At 40.3% G+C, this 22,197-nt stretch overlaps 1 protein-coding gene across 13 annotated transcripts in view; it reads left to right on the plus strand.

The window, feature by feature from the left end:
* The first annotated feature begins 6,015 nt into the window (after positions 1-6,015).
* Positions 6,016-22,197, plus strand: part of ARHGAP12 (Rho GTPase activating protein 12) — a 72,162-nt gene continuing 55,980 nt past the window's right edge. For 5 of the 13 annotated variants that reach the window (XM_061468147.1, XM_061468151.1, XM_061468154.1 and 2 more), the window contains exon 1: positions 6,017-6,798. In XM_061468147.1, the coding sequence (XP_061324131.1) occupies positions 6,136-6,798 (663 nt within the window). In that variant the 5' untranslated portion in view covers positions 6,017-6,135. Of the gene's footprint in view, positions 6,799-22,197 lie in introns of all 13 variants that reach the window. The other 8 variants (XM_061468146.1, XM_061468148.1, XM_061468150.1 and 5 more) reach the window with 3 other exon arrangements.

Here is a 22,197-nt window from a genome sequence, read left to right on the forward strand (position 1 = left end):
GCCAACATTAGTCTTGATTAGATTAATGGAGCATGGACAGTTTACACATCTCAGTGCCATTGTGTCAGGATGTTTGCAGATTCATTCAGATACCACTGTATCAGTTACAGTCAGTTCATGCTTTCAAAGTTATCTTTGCAACTATGAGGACTAGATCCCTTTATTGCTTTTTAAAAGAGAAGGATAAGATTACTTACAATGTGGAAATGCTGTGAAGGCCACATAAGTATGCCCAAACTGGATGCTTGGCTACTTTTACTAATATGAGATAGCAAGCAAATTAACTCAGAACAGCCGAATGGGGCTGTATCTTACTGTTTCTTTTTGGTCAGCCTATTTAGGAATTGTGGTTTCTTCAGTTTTGAACTATTCAACACTCAAAGCCCCGTCTGCAACGAGAAAGGGTTGTGGTTTTTGCTTTCCATCTGCTCTTTTTATTACGGCGGAAAGGCCTAGATATTCTACATTACCATGTGAATTAGAAAGTGATCTTATCACTCTGGCACTGGATTACTTTAGCAGGCTCTAACAAAGACGGACAGCACAACACACGACTAACCCGGGTCACGCTCACCGACCTGAAATTATGAGCAACCCGCTCTCCGGGGGCCAGGACCCGCATTAGCCGCCCCTTGAGCTCTTGTTCCGGTGAGAGGCCGGCAGCACCAGCCGCCGGCCCCAGCCATGCCCAGCGCTGCCTGGGGCCCCAAAACTCAGCTCTGGGGCCGGCGAGGGGCCGGGGCTCAGCCACCCGCCGATGCTTTTCCCATAGCAGCCTCAGGGGCCGCTAAGCAACACCAGGCCCTGGTACGTCGCCCGCGCCGGGAGCAGCTCGGGGCGGCCCGAACCGGCGGGGCTCGGTGCCCTCTGCGCCCGCCTTTCCCCGCCACACCCCCTGCCTCCGTCGCGCCACGCCCCCGGCACGTGACGGGCGAGCGGTGACGCCGCTCGTGGCCCGGAGCTGACACTCGGCGCGGGGCGGGCGGGGAGCGGGAGCAGTCGCAGCAGTAAGCGCGGACTGGGCCTGGCTGAGCCGTCGGAGCAGGTGAGGGGCAGTGCCGTGTCTCTTGGAGCCGCGGCGGGGAGGAGGAGGTCGGCGGCCGCGGGGGAGCGTGGCGGCGGCGGCGGCGCTGGGACAATCGGGCAGCGCAGCGCAGGGAGTCTCTGCGGAGGGCACGACCTCGCCGGCTCCCAGGGGCCCTGCCCCCCCCCCCAGCACCGCCCGCCCGCCCTCTCCCGGGGATCGTCCCTCGCGCCGCGCCTCCGGTGGGGGTCTGGGCGGTGCCGCCCCGCGGTGCCCCCCGCGGCGGTTTCGCTCCGCAGTCGCCGCCGGGAGCGCCGGGTTGGCGGCGGCGCCGGGAGGCAGGTCTGCACCTGGGCGCTGCCGGGGCCGGGCCGGGCCGCGCCGCCCGACCTGCCGTGTGTGCGCAGCGCCGCTCACCTGTGGGGCCGGTGGGGAACAAAGGGGGGAGGCGCGGCCTTCCACGGGCGGCCCCTGTGACCGGTGTGGGGGGCAACCGTGGGTTATCGTGGGGAGGTTTGGCTGCGGTGGGTGGCACGGGTTTGCTGCCCTCCGTGGAGCCCGGGACTCGATAGAAGCCCGCAGCGGGGAGCAGGTGGGCTGGTGATGTCCCGGGGGCTCGGCAAGGTGCGGGAGCTGCGGCGGTGGCTGGAGAAGTTGTCCCGACAGCTGTTTGAAAGGCATAGCTTGTTCAGTGCTCTGAGTCATAGGCAATTATTAAATGGTTACTTATTATGCCTTTAGTTTTTAAAGGACGTGTGATCCGGGGGAAGCCAGTTTATTTGGAACTGGTGCTCGATTTCTAACCCGTGTTAGTAATCTCTGAGGAAGCAGTAAAGTATTAAGCTGAGACGTTGCGCTTTGTCTCTATTGTTTGCATTTGCATCTTTGCATCTATTTTTACACAACTTTTGCACGCTTTAGATGCATGATTTGCAGACAGCGGTGAGGCCTGGTTGTCTGTGTGAAAGTATTAGCTGAGAACTTAGTTGTGCTGAATAAAGAGGGGTGCTCCTCATGAAGGAAGGTAGGAACAGAGTCGAATTTTGGCAAGGTTATGGTGGGACCACTCTCAATTAGTGGTCATGCAGTGCAGCTTGAACCCCTAAAAAACTGCCCAGGGAGAAGCAGAATCACAAAATGCAGTGAGCTGCAGTCAGGGTGTCTCATCTGGCCTGAACTGTTAAGAATTTATCCTCATTTAGCTTCAGTAATAGAGTTTATTTCTGTATCAGCACTGCGGAAGGGTTCATTTCAGTGGTGGGTGAAGTTTGATGCTGAAAATGGAAAAAGATTACACAAGTCAACTGCTGCCGCTTTGTAGGACAACGTGAACAAGGTCACATGAAGAATTTTAAGGCAATTGGTTAATGCCCTTGGTGGCATTTTTAATAGCTTATCATCTGTTTGTATTATAAAAAAAGTAACAATTTTATAGCCATGGTAAGGATTTTTCCGAGAGGAAAATAAAAGAAATAGCAAAATGTCTTTTTAGTACATCTCAAGTCTCAATTACCTGGTTCTAGATCAGAAGAAAAAAACGTTTCTGATAGTTTCAAAACATAGATACCAAGCACCTATTGTGTGCCTCCTGATATTTATTTCTGGTCTTGAGTTCTAGGATAATGTTGAAGTTGAAGCTAGGGGTGATTTTATCTAATATGGCATGTATGTGTTAGATTAGATATTAGGAAGAAATATTTTACTATGAGGATGGTGAGACACTGGCACAGGTTGCCCAGAGAAGCTGTGGCTGCCCCATCCCTGGCAGTGTTGAAGGCCAGGTTGGACAGGGCTTTGAGCAACCTGGTCTAGAGAAAGGTGGCCATGGCAGGGGGCTGGAACTAGAAGATCCTTTCCAGCCCTAACTACTCTGTGATTCTGTATCACCTTTGGCCATACTTGTGATTCGATGCTTGTATGTGCTAGGGACGTGCTTCTGGAAGACCATTTCAGGGTCAGTTCAGCACATGGCTGTGCAGTTCAGGTGAGTGCTGCCAGGCGGTGATGTGCTGCTGGAGGACATCACAATTAGCTGTCCCATGGGCTGTGCTTAGGGTACAGGCAGTCTACCTTCTGTGGCACAATGGCTGAATTAAAAGAATTCAAGCCAACTAAAACTTAATGGGTTTGGATCTGTAGAATCAAGGCAGTGGTAGCTGTTTGCAGACCTGTGGGGTTAATGTTGACTTGCTGAGAAAGGTTCCCCACCTATACCATAGGTATCTCTTGCTTCTCTCTGCTGAGGCAGAGAATTAGAGCCTTGCTTGGTCCTGATGATGTGATCTGTTTGTAAAACTGTTATAGTGTTCAGGCCAAATACAGAACCCAGCCTGTCTCTTTTTGATCGTATGCTCAACATTACCAAATGTTTGCTATTGACTTGATAATTTTGCAGCTTGGATGAAAGAACAAAAATCATGCAGCTTATTTTTGTTGTTTCATTCTTTCGTTTTGTTTTGGAAAGATATGAGGTTGCAAAAGTGGATAGAGGCATTTTTGTAGCTACTGTATTTTATTTGACTTGTATTTATCAAAATTCCGTAGGTTTTTTTAAAGCATAAAATGCAATTTACAGAATCCGTCTTGAAGCTATGTTAAACATGCATTCTCAATAAATAGTTATATGGAATTGGCAAAAGAGAAATGAAAAAATCAAGCTTTTAAACACTTGGTATCCCTGTGGAAAACCACAGGCTTTTGTTCTCTTTTTGGTTTCTGTATAGGAGAAGGAAAAAAAGAGTGTAAATGGGTCCTCGTCCTACATTTCAGCTTCCAAGGTAGCAAACCTTAGAGGTATACTGAAACTCAGAAATGCTCACATTTTTCCTGTATATGACCTTGAAGCTATGAAAGGGGCTGGTAGCAGCTTTTGAAGACATGTTGGAAGGAGTCAGGTTTAGTAACAAGGAAAAAAATAACATTCACATGGCAGAGGTTCCAGAACTAGGAAGAGAGTGGGAATAGCTGCCATTTGTTCATGTTTACCTTCTGTGACAATTGCTAAACAACTGCAGGGCTGTGCTTAAAATATCTATTTATGTAGAACAGTAGTCAAGCAAGTTGTTTTCTACTGTGGCTGTAAATAGACTATAATGCTGTGAATTTTGATGTGCCATTTTATGGTAGAGAGAGTAAACACCAGAAAGGAGCACCAGAATTCATTTCTGCTGCTTTGTCTTCCTACTGTCAGCTTTGCTGAATGTGGTATCATCATTCCTCCTGACAAGTCCTTGATAAAATTGTAAGTCTGACCTTGTGATTGCATTTAGAGTCTTGTAAATGAGGGTAGCTTTCAAGTTACCTGTAGGAAATGCTTCTTGGAAGGAAAAGAAGATAAGACTGTGGGAGAGAGACGCAGTTTTAAGATGAGGACTTCTGTCTTGGCATCATACTTGAGCTTTTTAGCTTCTTTTTCTATGTGGGAAATGTTATGTGGGAAATGCATTTTTTTATAAGACTCAAACCAAATAGCAGAAATAGTGAAGGAAAAATTGAAAAACTGTTAGGCTTTCTGCTTCAGCTCTCCCCAGAAGTCCTTTTTTGTTGTGGTTTCTGTCCATAGCCTTGTTGAGGGTAGCTGAGTTCACTTGCATGTGTGTACCTGCATGGAATTGCATTAGTTCCACTCTGTGGCAGGGTAAATGCTACAGATCTCATCACAAAGTCTTAACTTGCAGAGCTGCAAGTTCCTACATATTTTTTCTCATTCATGAAACATGCATTAAAAAAAAAATTAATTTGTTGATCTTTATAAGATTAAATGTGACAGCATTTTACTTGAATTCTCCCAGGTTCTGTTTGAATGCTAGAGACTTTTCCCTTGCATGCTTTTTCAAAATCAAGAAATCATATCTTTCATGATAATGTACTGTGTTGTGTTTAGTGCAAGTTGGCAAGACTGATGCTTATGCACTCGTGAATTGTGACATTGATGCTGTATGGTTAGAGAGAACTTGTAGTTCACAGGTGCAGATACAGTGGTGGTTGTCTGGATTATAAAATGCTAAAATTATATTTCAAAACGTTAATGTATTATTTATTAATCACTTTTGGTTTTGATTCATAGTCCTGTTTCTTTTTTTTTTTTTTTTTTTTTTTGTGTTTTCTGTTGTAGCCCTTAAAGTCTTGGTTAATTCAGGTTTTCTGTAAGGTAAATAGCCCAAAAAGCTCATTTAAGAGCAAAGTAAATATGCAGAATTTAAATCGTTGAAACCGAAGTATCTTGGAAGCATTGAGTGCTTTTATCTCATGCTACTGTGGTTATAGATAAAATTCTATGTTGTAGTTATACTAGCAATTTAAAGAAATAAATCAGAAAGTTACTATACCACCTGTTTTGGGACAATAGCTAGGTGCAGAGGCAACGTGATCTGCAGCCTCTGACAGCGTGCATCAGGTACCTCCCTAGTCAGCTCCTTCTCTGGCTTGGTGAAGGTTAGGAGGCTCTGTAAGGTGTGCAGCACGTGCACCTGGGCCAAAGACTGTCAGGCTGTGCTAAACCTGATTATTGTGGTGTAGCATTGGAGGAAGATTTAAAGGATTTTGTATGGAATTCTGAGGACTCTGAAGGGACTCTAACTGAAAGAAGAATCAAAATAAGTAAATAATAATATTCTTCTTGTGAATATTTTGATTAAAACCAAAGTAGTAACACGGTTCCCTGAGGAAATTAAGCCTGTGGATAAGTAGGAGATAGACTCAGACTAGTCACCCCCTCCCCCCAGGCCCCTGATGATCAATTGACGTTATTTAGTAGCAGAAACAGGCTTAATGAGCCACTGGATAGCAGGAAAAATGTGTGAAAAGGAGGGTTAAATCAGTGACTGAATTGTTCTACTGACTTTCTGTTTCATTGACGAGAAAAGTATCTGAAAAGTCTTGCAATTTCCGTTGATTAATTAGTCTGATGTTGGTGTAAATTGAATAGGCAAGGTTACAAGTTTATTTTTTAAAATTATTTTCCTCTAAAGGGCTCTTAAACGATTACTTCATTACATATATATGTATGTATTTTTTCTCTTACAGCTCTGATTGTTAACAGCAAAATAACGCTTCTGGAACAGAATGTGGCTTACCTTTTGCCTGAGAAGGTGAAATCTTTTCAAATAGAAATGGCTGATAAAGGTGGGAAGATCCTTCCAGGACAGTTGTACATTGAAGTGGAGTACGACTATGAATATGAGGCCAAGGACAAGAAAATTGTGATTAAGCAAGGGGAGAAATACATCTTGGTGAAAAAGACTAATGATGATTGGTGGCAAGTCAAAAGAGATGAAAATTCCAAACCCTTTTATGTGCCAGCGCAGTACGTGAAGGAAATACCACGGAAAGCGCTGATGCCACCAGTTAAACAGGCAAGCATTCTGCCAAATAATGCTTTGAAGTTGACACATGGATTACAGAGATCAACAGAAAACGTGAATAAGTCACCAGAGCTTTCTAGTTTTGGAAAATCTTCTCCGGTTCAAGTGTCTTGCTTAGTTCGAGATGCCAATCAAAACCTGGGACCAAACAATAGTCAAACTCTTGGTTTGAGTCTGGACCTTACCCAAAACAATGGAAAACCTAACAATGAGTTGCAATCTCCCAAGGTTTCTAATCAGTTTAGAACCATCTCCATGGGTCATTTCCCGTGTCCAGAGTTTTTGGAAATAGAGAAGACCAGCTTTTTGCATGAACAATCTTGTGATTCAGCAGGAGAAGGCTCAGAAAAAATTCACCAAGATTCAGAGTCTGGAGATGAACTCAGTAGTAGCTCCACAGAACAAGTGCAGGTAAGCTAAAAAAAAACAAAATAGTCCCTGTAAATTTGTGTGTGTGTGTTTTTTTGTTTTCCTCCCCCTTTTGTGTCCTTATTGCCATAATTACTTGCTACTGTTTTCAGAATTATTCCTAATAAAATCGGCTTGTTTAAGTAAAAATGTCTTATCAGCATGAACTGGTTATAAAAGTCTAAATAGTTGATGTTCATAACTCTATTTCTTGCAGAAATACTTTGCTTGGGGATTAATTCCATTTATGTTATCCCATGATTGAATGTTACAGAAATACTTTTGTTCGTTCTTTATTAAGATTGTTTTGAGATGGCACTGAATTTGGGTTACATTTTTTTTTTCCAGAGGAAGGGAGCCTACTTCTGTAACTCCTCACATTCTGCTTGTTGAGATAATAGTGCTAGTTATTGTCAGTTTTTCCTACGTATGTGTGTAGATAGCTTGAGAGTTGTAAATTGATGCATTAGTGGGTTTAATAGTTTAAAAATGGTACTTAAGATTTCTATGGAGTTTAATTTCTGGCTTGAGTATTTTATGTATGAACTCTTCTTATAATCAGTCAGCCTTGCCAGTGCTGCTTCTCATGATTTTACTCTGGATTATAACTCAAAACATGTGAGTTTGTTAATTAATATGAAAAAATCTCAGGAATGATGTACTCCCACTTTAGGCTCAAACTGAGCATTGATGGCCTTTTTCCTTAGTAAGGCGATTTCTCTCACTGCTTTAATTTTTTTTCTTATTCTTTTACAGGCCTCCCCCACCCCCAATGAAAGATTAGCACTCTGCTTTAGATAATCAGGTCATTTCTGGTAATTAGTCTATTGTAATCCAGGTTGGTTCTTGAACCAGCAATGTATGGGTACATACACATAATAATATTGTATGTCTGTATACAGATAATGTCCCCCACTGAGACACCCCCACTCGCCATCTTTGTCTAGGGAGATACTAAATTAGTTAAATTCTAAGGTTAAAAGCTCCCTAGGCTTGAACATTTTTACTCTGTAATGTGAAACTGTTGTTGCTTGGGTACAAACTGATCCTTAAAGTAAAATCCCCCTTGTCAGCATATATTCAGAGTGTCAAAGGCACTCACTCAAGTGCGCTATTCAAATAAAAGTTGATGCTAACTATAGAAATAAAACTTATCATGCAGACCTGTGAATCAGTACTTTGTTTATAAGGCACAATTAAGAAAAAGCTGCTTAGTTAATGAGTGTGGGAAGATCTTAAAGATACAGTATTGATTGGGTGATTTATATAGTCTTGAACTGTATGAGCTCATATATTTTTATTGAAATATTCAGAATCAGTAGTTTTTTCAATATTCTGCTCTACTCTTGGCCTTATTCTGGAAATTCAGAGGTTCTTTTGCTATAGGACTTCATAGAATCATAGAATAGAATCATAGAATAGTTAGAGTTGGAAAGGACCTTGAGATCATCTAGTTCTAACCCCCCTGCCATGGACAGGGACACCTCACACTAAACCATGCCACCCAAGGCTCCTTCCAACCCAGCCTTGAACAGTGCCAGCGATGGAGCATTCACAACTTCCCTGGGCAGCACATTCCAGTGTCTCACCACCCTAACAGTAAAGAATTTCTTCCTTATATCCAATCTAAACTTCCCCTGTTTGAGTTTGAACCCGTTACCCCTTGTCCTGTCACTACAGTCCCTAATGAAGAGTCCATTCCCAGCATCCTTGTAGGCCCCCTTCAGATCCTGGAAGGCTGCTATGAGGTCTCCATGCAGCCTTCTCTTCTCCAGGCTGAACAGACCCAACTTTCTCAGCCTGTCTTCATATGGGAGGTGCTCCAGTCCCCTGATCATCCTCGTGGCCCTCCTCTGGACTTTTCCAACAGTTCCATGTCTTTTTTATGTTGAGGGCACCAGAACTGTACACAATATTCCCAAGTGAGGTCTCACGAGAACAGAGTAGAGGGACAGGATCACCTCCTTCGACCTGCTGGTCACACTCCTTTTGATGCAGCCCAGGATACGGTTGGCTTTCTGGGCTGCGAGTGCACACTGAAGCCAGCTCATGTTCATTTTCTCATCGACCAACAGCCCCAAGTCCTTCTCTGCAGGGCTGCTCTGAATCTCTTCTCTGCCCAACCTGTAGCTGTGCCTGGGATTGCTCTGACCCAGGTGTAGGACCTTGCACTTGGCATGGTTAAACTTCATGAGGTTGGTTGGCATCAGCGCACCTCACAAGCGTGTCAAGGTTCCACTGGAGGGGTTCCTTCCCTCCAGCGTATCAACTGAACCACACACCTTGGTCACAGCTCAATCCCACTGTCCATGTCATTGACAAAGATGTTGAACAAGACTGGTCCCAACACTGATCCCTGAGGGACACCACTCGTTACTGGTCTCCAGCTGGACATTGAGCTGCTGACCACAACTCTTTGCATGCGGCCATCCAGCCAGTTCTTTATCCACTGAGTGGTCCACCTATCAAATTGATGTCTCTCCTATTTAGAGACAAGGATGTCGTGTGGGACAGTGTTGAACACTGACTCGCTCGTGTGTCTAATATTTGTATTTTTATGTCAATTCTAACAACCCTCCCAAATAATAAGGAATAAATAGGATTACTTAATTTATTTTTATAATTTATTTCTTATGCTGTATGAAGATTGATCAATTTTCTTGCACCTTCTGTACAGTAGTGTCTATCTCACTGTAGTAGATATGAGCCACTTGGAACAATAAAATCATTATTAGGTGTTTTTTTTAGTAGCACGTGTAGTAGCCCATCTATGCCATACTAATCAATTGCCACACAAATCATGAAAATACTAAGAAATGTTTAGAATGTATCCTACTTTAAACAGTTCACCACACTAGAGTTTATATTGTATGTTAAGATGGTTCCTTCTGTTGTGTTCACTATAGGTCAATGCATCTCCTTCTGTAAAGTAGATGAAATTAATGTTACATGGGTGTCTTTTGTCAAACAGTAAGAAATAGATTTTGTGACTGCTGTCACAGTGACATTTACTCTTTTCACCTTTCTCTTTCCTCTCACCCTCACAAACATATTTGACTCAGTGCTGCAGTTCACAAATAAGGTTGTGTTTGTGTGGGGCAGCCATGCACATATCTGTAGGCTTCCCTGGGTTATGGAAGGTCTGAAGATGGGAGTTTTCACAGTGCTTAAAAATTTCAGATCCTAAAAATTCTACATTTCGGCTGTGGAAAAAGCATGGCAGTTTGACTGATGTCACTGAATAATTTGCCATTATTGTGGTCTTGGGTGACAAGAGTGCGGGCGCTCACTGTGATTTTAAAACTGTGAAGTAACTTAATGCCATCGTGTGCAATCACAGGCTTTTTAAATACAATGAAAATGTTTGACATTTAGTAACCATAGGGATTAGGGTTGTAGTAGCACTGATGTCACCGTTAGCTCAGTCGAGATATTTGTAGTGCTAGCCTTCTCACTGGAACAGCCTTGTGGGTTTTTTAGAATTCTTTCAATAATGAGCATTGTTTAGTAGAAATCAGCTGTGCAGAAATTAATGGCTCAGAAAGCTGTTTTTATTGCTCTTAGTCTGTAGTGAGAACATCAAGTTCCTGGCTTTCACGCATAAACAGGATTTCACTTCACAAGGCTGACTGTGGTTCTCCCTCCCCTGCCTGCTGTGGAGATCAGTTTATGCACTCTGCATTATAATAAACTCTAAGCTACAGGTGTTTTCCCTTAAATTTGTAAGATTAGAAGCTAGGATAACCTTAATAATAATGTCTTTGTGTATGTGGCTTTGGGGAGGGGGGTTTAGAGCTGCTAGTATTCAGCTTTAGCCCAACCTTCAGTGTATTTTTGGTATCCTGAATAGAAATATATGAGATGAAGTGTTTCTGTGATGAGGTTCTTCTACGAGGAGGTTACATTATTTATTCTCTGAAGATTATCTTCCTTCTCCTTTCCAGTAATGAAATGCAGGTTCTGCAGCTGTACAGTCTCTAGCTTGGGGTCACTGTCCGTGGAAATACTGGAAGATCCAGAGCTTCCAAAGTGCTGCATAAAGGAAGAATTTTTTTAGCAGCTGAAATATTATATGAAAGGAAAGATGTGACAGTGTGAGATGAAGAATTTGCTAGTGAAGATGTAAACAAATGATCTGGTCAAGGGAAAGGTCAGGACTGGATAATGAGTATTGTTGACATTTTACGCAAAAATATTCCAACTACTGGGTGCAACTCTTGTGCATAAGGCATTGTAAGAATCAGGTGACAGTTTATGGACTTGAACTGTGGGAAGGTTGGAGGTAATTAGAGGAAGTAGGGCTTGAGAGGAAACAAGCTCCAATTTAACTGAATTTCAGTCTCTGGTGGAGACAGTAACTCCATGTAGAATTGGAATTGAATGTTCAAGAGTGCGCAGCTCAGCGTAAGAATTACCTGAACAGGAAAGAAAAGTTGAAGCAAAAGTGGAAGACATTAAAAGTCTTGAAAAGGAGCTTTGTGCAGTGTTTGCAGGTAAAATCTACTAATGAGTTTTGAGAAAGAAGGTGTGCAGATGGGGGAAGAGTTGGGTTAGTTCAAAGATCACATCAAGAATGGTTAGGTGTCGCCTTTACGAATATGGTGCTTTGGAATGAAGTTGTTAGAGACGGAAATTGAAATCAGCTTTCAGCAATGGTAATGTATTTCACGTATATGAAATAACTTCTGGTGAGTGTAACTTCTGTCATTGTAGACATGGAATGTGTTTAAGAATAAAATACATGCACTGTTTTAATGTTACTATTTATGCTTATGAAAAATTACTTTTAACAGCAGGCTAGTTTTAATCATTATAAATATACACAGTGACCTATTTGCAAAGATTGTTCTCTCTTTCATCCTCTTTAGTAATTCACTATTGCATAAACTGTGAAGCACTAAAGGGGATTATCGCTAGGATGGCTGTTTTGCTTTGATTAGCTGAGGAGTAGAGATCTTGCAAAGAGATCTTTCTGCCTTACCTCTGCAGTTTCTGTGGGATTGCCGTAACCTTAACTGAGTAAACTCTTTTTACTTTGTGTTTCTGTAGAATATGTGAGAGCATATCTTGTGGAGGTCTTGGTGCTCTTGACACTGTCACTTAGGTGAAGGACTGGTGGCAAATCATTAGTGTTAGGCTGCCTTGCTGGTCAAACATAAAACTTCTAAAATAAATGGCTTTTACATCATTGCTTCTATTATAAGAAATTTCATGCCTTTTTTTTATTTTTTTAGTATTTTTTTTTTCTTCTTCCCTTTTCATTCATTTGCCCAACAAACCTGTGTCTTTCATCCTGGTAGAACCTCTTACTAGCTCAAGCAAAGCCCAAGCTTAGTGCTTAAGGAATAACAGTCATAATATGGAATGTTTTGGTTTTTTTTTATCTATAAAAGTATAATTTCTAATAGGAATTATGATTTTTGGGGTCTGCTGTTCCACCTGCCTTTTCTTCTGAAGTAGTATAAAATACCACCTTTAGCAGAATCTTTAGGGATGGTGGAGTGAATGCTTAAATAGAAGAGCCACCGTTGGAAAAGGAATGGGTGTTTTGTCTGACTGCTGCCTAAACTGAAAGCAGCTGGAGATACTGGGGGCTTGCTTGTTCTCTGTTGGCAGTGCTTTTGTTGGTTTTAAGGCTAGAACCTCCAGACATAGAACAAACTTAAATTGCTTTGTAATAATAAATTTGAGAATATTTGGTCATATCTTGTTCTTGCACATAGCTCTTCATATAAACAATTGCATTTGGTATGTCTTTACTTAGTTACTATCTAGGCAGTTGTTTAACACTGCAGTGCTTGCCTATGGAATAAATGCGCTGTTCTTTTGTAGAATTCTAAAGAAAGTATCATTTGTTTCACAGCAGTGTGACAAAACAGTAGGGAACGTATGACTCGGTAGAATAAAATGCAGAACACTTTCTTTTTTTTAGGCAGCTCTCTCTGGAATAGTAGACATTTGTTCTTAAAAAATGAAAGCAAAATCTATGTGTATCTGGCACCCAAACAGCTGATATTTCTCTGACGTGCCTCACCAGGTACGTTTGATTTAAAAACCCGAGAGAAATGCCCTTATGTGGGGGTTTGTTCCAATACTGAAGGCCAGTAATTTTTGGACAAAACAATCTCTCAAGATAATAAGAATTGGTGATATTCAAAAGACTTTTGTGATGGTGAGTAATTGGGCAATATAACGTTAGATTACATTTATCAATTTTTAATTTATCAATATAGCTTCTGAGCTAGTTCTCGGGATAGAAAGTAACTTTTGATTGTTTTATGAAAGTGCTAGGTTAATGCAGAGAAGCAATCAAGAATAGAGGATATTAGTAGGAAATGGAGCAAAACAAAAATGCAGAACTCCAAGCCTGTATTTTTAAGTATCATGCAGTTGCTGGCCTCTCATCTTGAAAAGGAGGTAATAGTGCTCAAAATAGCATAGAAGAGATGAAAAGTATGAGCAGAGACATGGAACAATTCCTGTGTGAAGGCTTTGCACAAACCTTACATGCTAGTGGGTGCACATTTAGTACTGTATGCAGAAGACTCCTGATTTTTAAGTTACTGTTGTAATTATTGATGCTGAAATGGCTGAGAGATTGTTGAGAAGTAAAGCAACCTTAATTCCTCCCCTAGTTTTTATCTGCTTCTCCTGCCTTTTCTTTTATAAAGTCTTTCGACAGAGACTTCGAGCTCCTGTACAGTGATACTCTGAAGACTGGCATAGGTGTTTGGAGTATATATTTTAGTTAATTCTAGTTCTCTGTCTTCCAGAAGTTTTGTAAATGAAAAATAAAAGTTGAGCTGTCTGAATGAATTGAGCTTATTGCCTATGTTAGGTTTTAATGTTGCATTATATGGCTTCATGTTCTATTTGTAATCAAATTAATAATTAGAACTTACTGGCTCCTATTTTAAATCTCAAGTTACATATGAAGTTCTGAATTTAATTAACATAGTGTTAATTGTTTCCTTTTTTTTTAATGCTTTGCTTGGGGTTTCTGGATAATCTTTGATTCATCCAGTTAAATTGAGTAACTTCCCTGTGTTCTGTTTAGATGCAGTGCTGAAGAGCAGAGTTCTGTGTCTGTTTTCTGGCTCTATCTAGCATATGCACTTGCCATCTTTCTTATGCCTTTGTGGATTATCATTCAGTTGAATCATTTTGCTCTAGTTGCCACCTGGCTTGACAAATTTATTGTCAGTACAGCACTGAGATGGAGTGGTGTTGTCTTAAGTGGTTTTGGGGTGAAGCATGTCAACAGCCAGTATATACTCCTTTATTGCAACTTGAGTAGTCATAAATAGTCTAGTGCAAAGTCTGCAAATCTGATGGATTGAAGGACACACTTGCCTATTTAGTGCTAATCATGTGATGGGACTTGTGCAACAAATTTGCTGATGTAAAGAAATATTGTAATATTATGTCTGATAAAAAACAAAAATGCTGTTAGCAAACTTTCTGGACTCTCAACTGGTTGTTAACTACTCTAGTAGTGTTGCATACACATTTACTTTCTAGACAGTTTACCAGATTGCCAGGATATTGTTTAGAAATGATTCATGCTACAACGAAGCTTTGTATCATGTTGCACATAATCATTGTTTGTTCTTTAAGTATTTAGAAGAAATTTTACCCTGTGGTACAGTGTTGTAACACTGAGGTTCTTGAGCGACTTTGGTTTGACTGCTTTTCCTGTTGAAAATGGATAAAGTTGCTTTCCTGCCTGCTTGTGGTCTGTCAACATGCTTGATGCTATGCACATCATAGAATGGTTTGAGTTTGAAAGGGACCTTAAAGATCATCCAGTGGGTTTATTGTGTGGGTGGTGTGTTGTTGTTTGTGTGTGTTTTTAATTTGTTTTTGGTGCTAAATCCTCCAAACAAGTCCCTTTATCCTGGCTGTGGCTTTTTCCTTATTCTCCCTCCCAGGTGCTGTATTCGAACTTCTAATAGCATCTTCATGCTACCCCAAGGCCCTGAACTTTCCATACCATGATGTGTGTTACTCCGTAGTGCTCATGCCCATAAGCTATGCCAGAGGATTTAATTGCTTCCTCCCAGGCATGGTTTCACAGCTGGGCTCTGTGGCTGCCTTGCTTTAGGTTGGGTGCTGGAGCCAGAGCTCTTAGAGAAGACGCAGTGTGGCCCTCCTAGTCCTTCAGACCCTTCACTCATTGCTCATTCACTCGTGGAGCTCAGCTTCTTGCTTGTGCTAGTGCCTGTGGGAGATCCTAATCTGCTATCCACAGCAGCCTTCACAGTAGCAAGCTACAGCCTTCAGCTTTGCTTGCTTTCCTTCCTCTTGCCTTTGCCAGCGTGAAGGGTTATGTTCTTCATGTGACTGCCTGAGAAGGGAGGACGTTTAGGGTGGGGGCAGTAAAATTTTAAGAGATTTTTCGCTTGTACTTCCATGCTGCTCTCACAAGGAAAGACCTCTCTCGGTTCTTTCTTTTTCCAAGTTTGAGATGACTTGTTCCTACAGCAAGTTGTGGGTTGTGATGCACCAAGGTGCAAATTTTCCTTTAAGCTTGTTTACTTTTTGTTAATAGTATGTATAAAAACTATTCACCCTTTTTTTGTCTTTTCCTGCTCCAAAGTTCCTATAGTAACCATTGTTTGAGCAGAACTTGGGTATGTGCTTGTGCTCAATTATGTATTTATATCCCTTCCACCTGTATGTAAAACCTTAACCTGGCTTTTGTCTTAAGTCATCTGAAAAACCCCAGACTTGTTTAATGTCAATTTTTATTGAAGTAAAGTGATAGTTACAAAGTTACTTTATTTTAACATCTGTTTTAACGTTAAAACACATTAAGCGACAGAAGTAGAACTATTAATTCTGGATACTGAGTTGCAGAAGTAGTTGTTCTTAAAAATGAAAGCAATTCTTGCTAGTGTAAGGAAAATAAATGGGAAGAAAGGGTGCAGAAATGCATGGTTGAGTGTTTCGTGCTTTCTGCCCTGAAACTGAGTGCCAACGAACTGTCTCCAAGTAGAGAGAAACAGGCTAGAAATACAGTCAGAGGACAAATATATCTATTTTTAGTTGGGGGAGGGGAGGAGGGAGGGGAAAGATGCAACCTGTTTGAGATTCCCAGGAGAATTTTATTGCTTTGCTTAGTTCTGCTGGAAGCAGTATATGTAGCCTATTGTTGAGTATTTCTGTGGTTTTAAGGTTGTTGTTAACAGTACAGTTGTATACTTTTAGCATTAAAAAAAAATAAGTGAATTTTTTTTTTTAAGATCACTTTTAAATTAGTCATGGGGGGGTTGGGTCTGTTTCTAAAAGCATTCATCCTAGTATTTGGTACGCTTCTGCAAAATGGAATCATGATGTTAAAACTGGAGTGATTGCAGCCTATTGTAGCTCAGATAAAAGTTGAGAATTAAAAAAGACCTTAGAAGCACCATGGCATAATTACTTACAGGTTTTTTTTTTTATTTTTTTTTTTTTGTGTGGCCTTGAAGAGCTACTAAAGGCAATATCTCTGCTTTGCTCAAATGTTGAAATAACTCTTGTATAAATATGCAAGCCACTAATGTTTACTGTTCATCTTATTATGCTTTTTAAACCAGAATTTAAAACCAAAGTCTTGAATTAAACTGCTGTGTGTGTATCTTGTCTGGCATGAGATTTGGATTTCTCCTTTATCCTTCATTGCCAGGAAAAAAAAAAGATGATGCATAATGTAATAGTAGATGTTCTTTGTCTTAAGTCATTAAAATACATGAGTTTGAGGGGGTTCAAGCAGCCCTAACAAAACCTCAAAGTTTTGATGGTGTGCTGGAGCATATGTTATCATGAAAGGCAGTGTCTTCTGAATTTAGAAGTATTCGTGACATTTTGTCTTAATTCTTCATGTCTCCCTCCAATACAAATGATGGATGTTAATATATGTGGGATTCTTATGGTTTATTTGGAAACTTTAACACACAAACTAAACAGCTGAGTAGATCGGTATAGTGGAGGTGACAATACATAGACAGCTTCTGGATCTATTAAGAGCCTAACTTATAATGAGAATTTGATCTGAGAATACTTTTCCAGTGGAGCTGTGAACTTCATTTTCCTAAGTGACAGAATCAGATTTTTTTTTTCCCCTAGTAAAAGGGGTTTACAAGCACAAAACCCATAAAAAATATTGAAAAACCAAATATATTCATTTTAATGCCATGCATTTGTTTTTTCCTCTTTTGCTTTTTGCTCTAAGGTTTGTTTGCTCCAGTCAGGCTGGTGAATATCCCATTTCAACATACTGGGAGACAGCAAGGATGTCAAAGAAATGCAGTATTGTAAAATAGCAAAGACTCCTTTCAAAATGAAATTGCAGTCTCTGCTCGAAGTTGTTGTAGGGTGACTTTGTCTTGCACCTCATACAAAATCTTGCTGTCTGTCATGGAGTCCACTAATTACATGCAGTGTTACACAGTAAACGTGAGAAAATACTGGATCTGAATGCAGATTGAGTAACGGATAATCCACTACAGGCACTCATGGTTTTTAAAGATGGAGAAGTCTTATCTGTTCACCACTCTGTTTGAAGCTTGCCAGGTTAATATGAGTTTTGTTGTCAAAATAACTAAATTTTAGATAATCTATTTTAATGGTGAGTTAAATAAGAGCTTAACATATAATTTTATTTTAACTAAGCTTCTTGTTCCAAATACTCTTCAAGCTGCAGGATCTTTTTCATATTAATTTCTTACACTAAGCATCTCAAATAAAGGCATGCTTTAGGACAAGTGCCTTTTTTTTTTTTTTTTTTAATTGATATTTGTAACTTCTTCCAGCTACTAGATTCATTTTGTTATGATACGCCAGCATGGCCAAAAGCTTTGTGCTGCCTTTTGCAAAAGCTGGTCTAAAATGTCAGTTTTTGCTCAATACAGATGACTCTGTGTGTTAAAATGTACTGTTTGCCCCTGTGGTTTTAGCAGAGTTTATCAGTTTAATATCTTTCTGTAATTCTTACCCGGTATTCTTTCTGAGAGAATGATGGCTGTGAGGCTCCTTGTACCTTGAGGCTTTGTTGCAGGTTTTATGATGGCTGTACTGTCGGTGCCAGATTGCTTGCCCGTTGTCTAATCCCCCATTTCAGTGGCAATCCAAAAAGCAAGCTCTTAATTCTTCCAGTAAGTGTTACTTAGAAGATGTAGTTAATCACCCTACATACTCAATTGCTGCTCTTGTGAAGACAAAAGCATTTTGAGTAATATTATTACAGCCTGTTCAGGTATTCAAATTTTTCAGTTTTTCCAGTAAGTATTTTTAATACAGCTGTTGTACTAGATGTAACTGAACAGCAAAGTCTTAACAGTCATCAAGCAGAATGAGCTATTTATTGACAGTGGTGTTGCAGAAAGCTATCTGGGCAGTGGGCTGGTCAGCTTCCAGCAGTGTAACTTTACAGACCATGTGAGACCTGCAACCTGGAGCTCCTACAATGCCTGCACCTTTTAAAAGAAGCTCAATGGAAATGTCTCTAGGAAACAGCATAGAAATTGATGGCAAAGTATTCTTGTATACATTAGTTTTAAATACACTTGTTTTTCTGCTTGCTTTATTCATGGCAAATTATTCCCAGAAATAGTAGTGCTTTAACTGTCCCTAGTTTGTGATAGTCTGCTTTAGCTAAATAGTCAAACAAATGCAACAGACATTGGTGCATGATTTACTGATGACCATAGTAGAAAAATAGCATGCCTTTTTCCCTAGTATATGTTTTTCTTTGGGACTCCCAGAAAGTTCAGCTTCCATTCAACCTGTTTTCTGCAGTTGAGCGGCTGCTTTCTGTCAGCTTTCAAGAACAGATTTATGTGCTGAGTCTTGCTGTATACTTCACCATAGAGACTTTTAATGCCTACGTGTCCTTAAAAGCATTTTTTAATTTTCCTCCTCCCCAATAGCTTGTCAGAGAGTGCTGCAATATTTTGTTATACTTGTAGTTTGAATGAGAATATTCTCTGAAGGCTGGTGGCTCCAGCTGATCCGCTGAGTGCTGAGCACGGAATTGTAATTCAGCTGCATGGGGGAGAGCCGTAGCGAGCTCAGGGGGGCACTGCATACTGAATGTTGCTTAATCAGCCTGAAGCTATTAGCAAATTCTTGCCAGTTCAGCTATAACCTACTGCTAATAGGTTTGCTTTACTGCATAGGATAGTCAAAAAAGCCTGGAATATTTTAGTAATTTTGAAGTAGCATAATGTTTCTCTTAACAAAGTATGACAGCATTTTCAAAACTCCCTCACACTGTATAACGAGTACTATAGATGCATTCCTGTGTACTAAGTGCTGGTACTTATCTGTGTATTTTCCTAATGAAAGTTTTCTTATGTGAAATTTTTTGTTATAATTTTAAATTCAAATGTGTTATATAAAATAGATTTCTGGCAACAAAAGTACCTGTATAATTAATCCATTTTAATGCGCTCTCTTAATTTTGTCAGTTTTGTATCTGTCAGATGATTTTGTAAAACTTCAGTCAAAAAAGAAAGAACCCAACAACTTTTGTGATTTTTTTATTTTTTAAATTACCCCCTCAACCCCAGTATTTTAGAATGTGTTTTGTAATCTGAGGTACACAGTGCACGAGGGTTAATCTGGTCTCTCTCATTCAGACCATCAGCAGCAAGTTCCAGAGAGGGCTAGTGGCAGATACCTGAGTCTGTCATTTTCTTTTTCCTCTCCACCTTTTGCTTTAGAGGCAGGATTAATTTAATTTTTTTAGTGGCAGTTTAATAACTTCTTCATTTCACTGGTAAATTGGGATGGATGTCTGATATCTAGGGATTACAGCAATTTTAATTTTTGGTTGTCAGCAGTGAAAAATGGTGTTGCTTGACAGAAAGCCCATTCAAGTATGTGGGTAATTCACAGTAATAATCTGTGAATGTCTTACAATCATGGGAGAAGTGGGAAGGATCACTGTGTTTCCCCACTTCCCACCTTGGAACTAGGCAGACAGCATGGGCAGTCTGTGCGGGCACACATGTAGAGAAGGTGGCAGGTTTATTGCAGGGTCTGGTTCATTTCCAGCCACGTTCACTCATTTTTCTCTTACATCTAAGAGTCTTATCTCACTTCTGGAGCCTGACTTCGAGAGTGTTTTTTTACAGTCTTAATTCAGCAGTGCTGCTTGTAGTAAGAGTTTGAATGTAGTACCATATGTGGGAGGACCAGATGCCATCTTTATGTTAAGTGCATCCTTAGCAGGCCCTGTCTGGAACTGTGACAGCAGGCTTTTGGAGATGGAGGCTGTACCTGAAATACCAAAATACTTGATCTCCCCCCTTATTTGTGGCAAACTCCTCATATAAGAGGTCTTTCATCCTAGGAAAGCTGTGTTTGGGAAGGACCTGCAAACAAAAGGGGATTTCTGTTAAACATGTAATTATGATTTGTTGTTGATGCTTGTCTGAAGGAATGAAATCATTGCATAAAGCTGGAATAAGGTAGTTTGTGTATGTGGGTGCTGTTACTTACACAGTTTGCTTCTAAAGGAAACACGGCATTTTACGTTGAACAGATCTTCCCAAGCCTTTAATTCAGAATTTTCAACTTAGGATGTGAAAAGTTCAGTAGCAGGAAAAGTTGATTTCCTTTCCTTCATTAGTTATCAAACGACTTGGCTGCAGCAGTCAGGGATAATTGTGGTGACTTCATAGTCTGATATATATCAAAACTAGTAGAAAAAAATATGGTGAAACAGAGGAAATGTGCCTGTGTACCATGTTAACTGTCAGTCCAATCTGTAATGATCTATCCAATCTATAAATATTTTCACCTCAATATAACCTCCCTAAAATGGGTGTTTAAAAATAATAATATCCTGAACTGTGTTATGGGGAGCTTGGCTGATATGCTGTACAGTTTAACTTTTGTTCGTTTCCGTTTTCCTTCCACTGTACAGTTGGAAGTACTGAAGTGGAGCTGCTTCCTATTAAGTAGATTGGAAGTGTCAGAAAATAAAATACATATTTTGATTTGGTTCCTGAAAAGCTGATGAGATGCTAATTCTTGAAATACCTAATTTTGTATTTAAAATCAGGTAGTTTTTCTATGGAGTGGGCCTTTAACCTCTTGATTCTCATGGTGCTTGACCACTGATGTATACGGCTTTCTATCCAACAGTAGTCATACAAGCCTGGAAGGGGAGTTACTTTCAGTGGGTTTTTAATTGATTTTTTTTTTTTTTTCCTTTGTCATATATTTGAATCCTTTGTCTTCAGTTGAATATTAAGGTTTGATTTGGTTATATTTATTTATTTTACTTGAATTGCTCAGTAGATCATGTAGGGCATAAGGGACAATTAGAACATGTCCTGACACCTCTTTTGTAACACATACCAGCAAATGTAGTACAGTAATTTTTTGTGTGACACCTGTTACGTTTAAGGAAAATTGTTGGAGGAGGGAAGATGCTCAGATTTAGTTTTGGCTCTTGAGGGTGGGTGGCTGTGCCAAGCTTCTGGAGATAGGCTTAGTCTGTTGCTGAGGAGCAGATTATCATTCGAGTACCCTAGCATACACTTAAAAGTAAGTTTCTAGACCATGTGACACTGCTATAGTTCCTTCATCAATTCTTTCATTGAAGATACTATAGATATACGTGAGGCTGTATGCACTGATGCTGTTTTGTGGTTCTTTTTCCATTATGGTAGCATGCAATCTACTGAAATTTTTATTCTAATGGCCACATTGAGATTATATTTGAACTGCAACAGTTGCAACTAACTACTTTCAAACAGATGAATATTGAAGCTTAGATTACACTACAGCTACTCAGAAGCTTAGTGCTGAGCAAAAGCCCCTATGCCCAGTTCACTTAGTTTACAAGACCTCTACTTTGTATTACAAAATGCAGCTTGTTTTGTCATTTGCTTATTTGCAACTTCTCAGGCAAGAGAAGTGACTTGAAGTTTCCTGTCAGTGCTGCAGCTGTGAAAGCAAACCAGGGGAAATGGCCACAGGTCTCAATAAAACTGCCCTTCATTAAATGTGTGGAGTTTGCCATCTAAATAGTAACATTTTGGTTTTTTTTTCCTTCAAGTTATAGCTGGGAATTGACTTGCCCACTCCATTTCTGAGGGCAGTGAAGTGATAATTCACAGTCCAGGAAGCCTTTCCAGTCATTGGGCTCATTTCAGGATATTGTTTCAGATGACTTAAATTCTGTGCTGGAAAGCTGCTCAGTATAGAGATGATTTCATTGCCCTTGTGGTTATCTCTAAACACAGAAGTGGGTTTATCATTATTAATCTTACATAGGTTTTTCAGAGCGGGTATTAATCCCACAAAGTACAGCACTGTGTATGTTTTTCCTGTCTGGTTTGATTTGCATCTTACTAAAATTTTGGGCTAGCCATGTTAAGTGAATGGGATAGGAGCCACTATGGGATT

This window comes from Pezoporus flaviventris, unplaced genomic scaffold, assembly GCF_033815535.1.
Source record: "Pezoporus flaviventris isolate CSIRO_AGI_PZ_B2104156 unplaced genomic scaffold, CSIRO_AGI_Pfla_v1 ptg000047l, whole genome shotgun sequence".
Classification (NCBI taxonomy): Eukaryota; Metazoa; Chordata; class Aves; order Psittaciformes; family Psittacidae; genus Pezoporus; species Pezoporus flaviventris.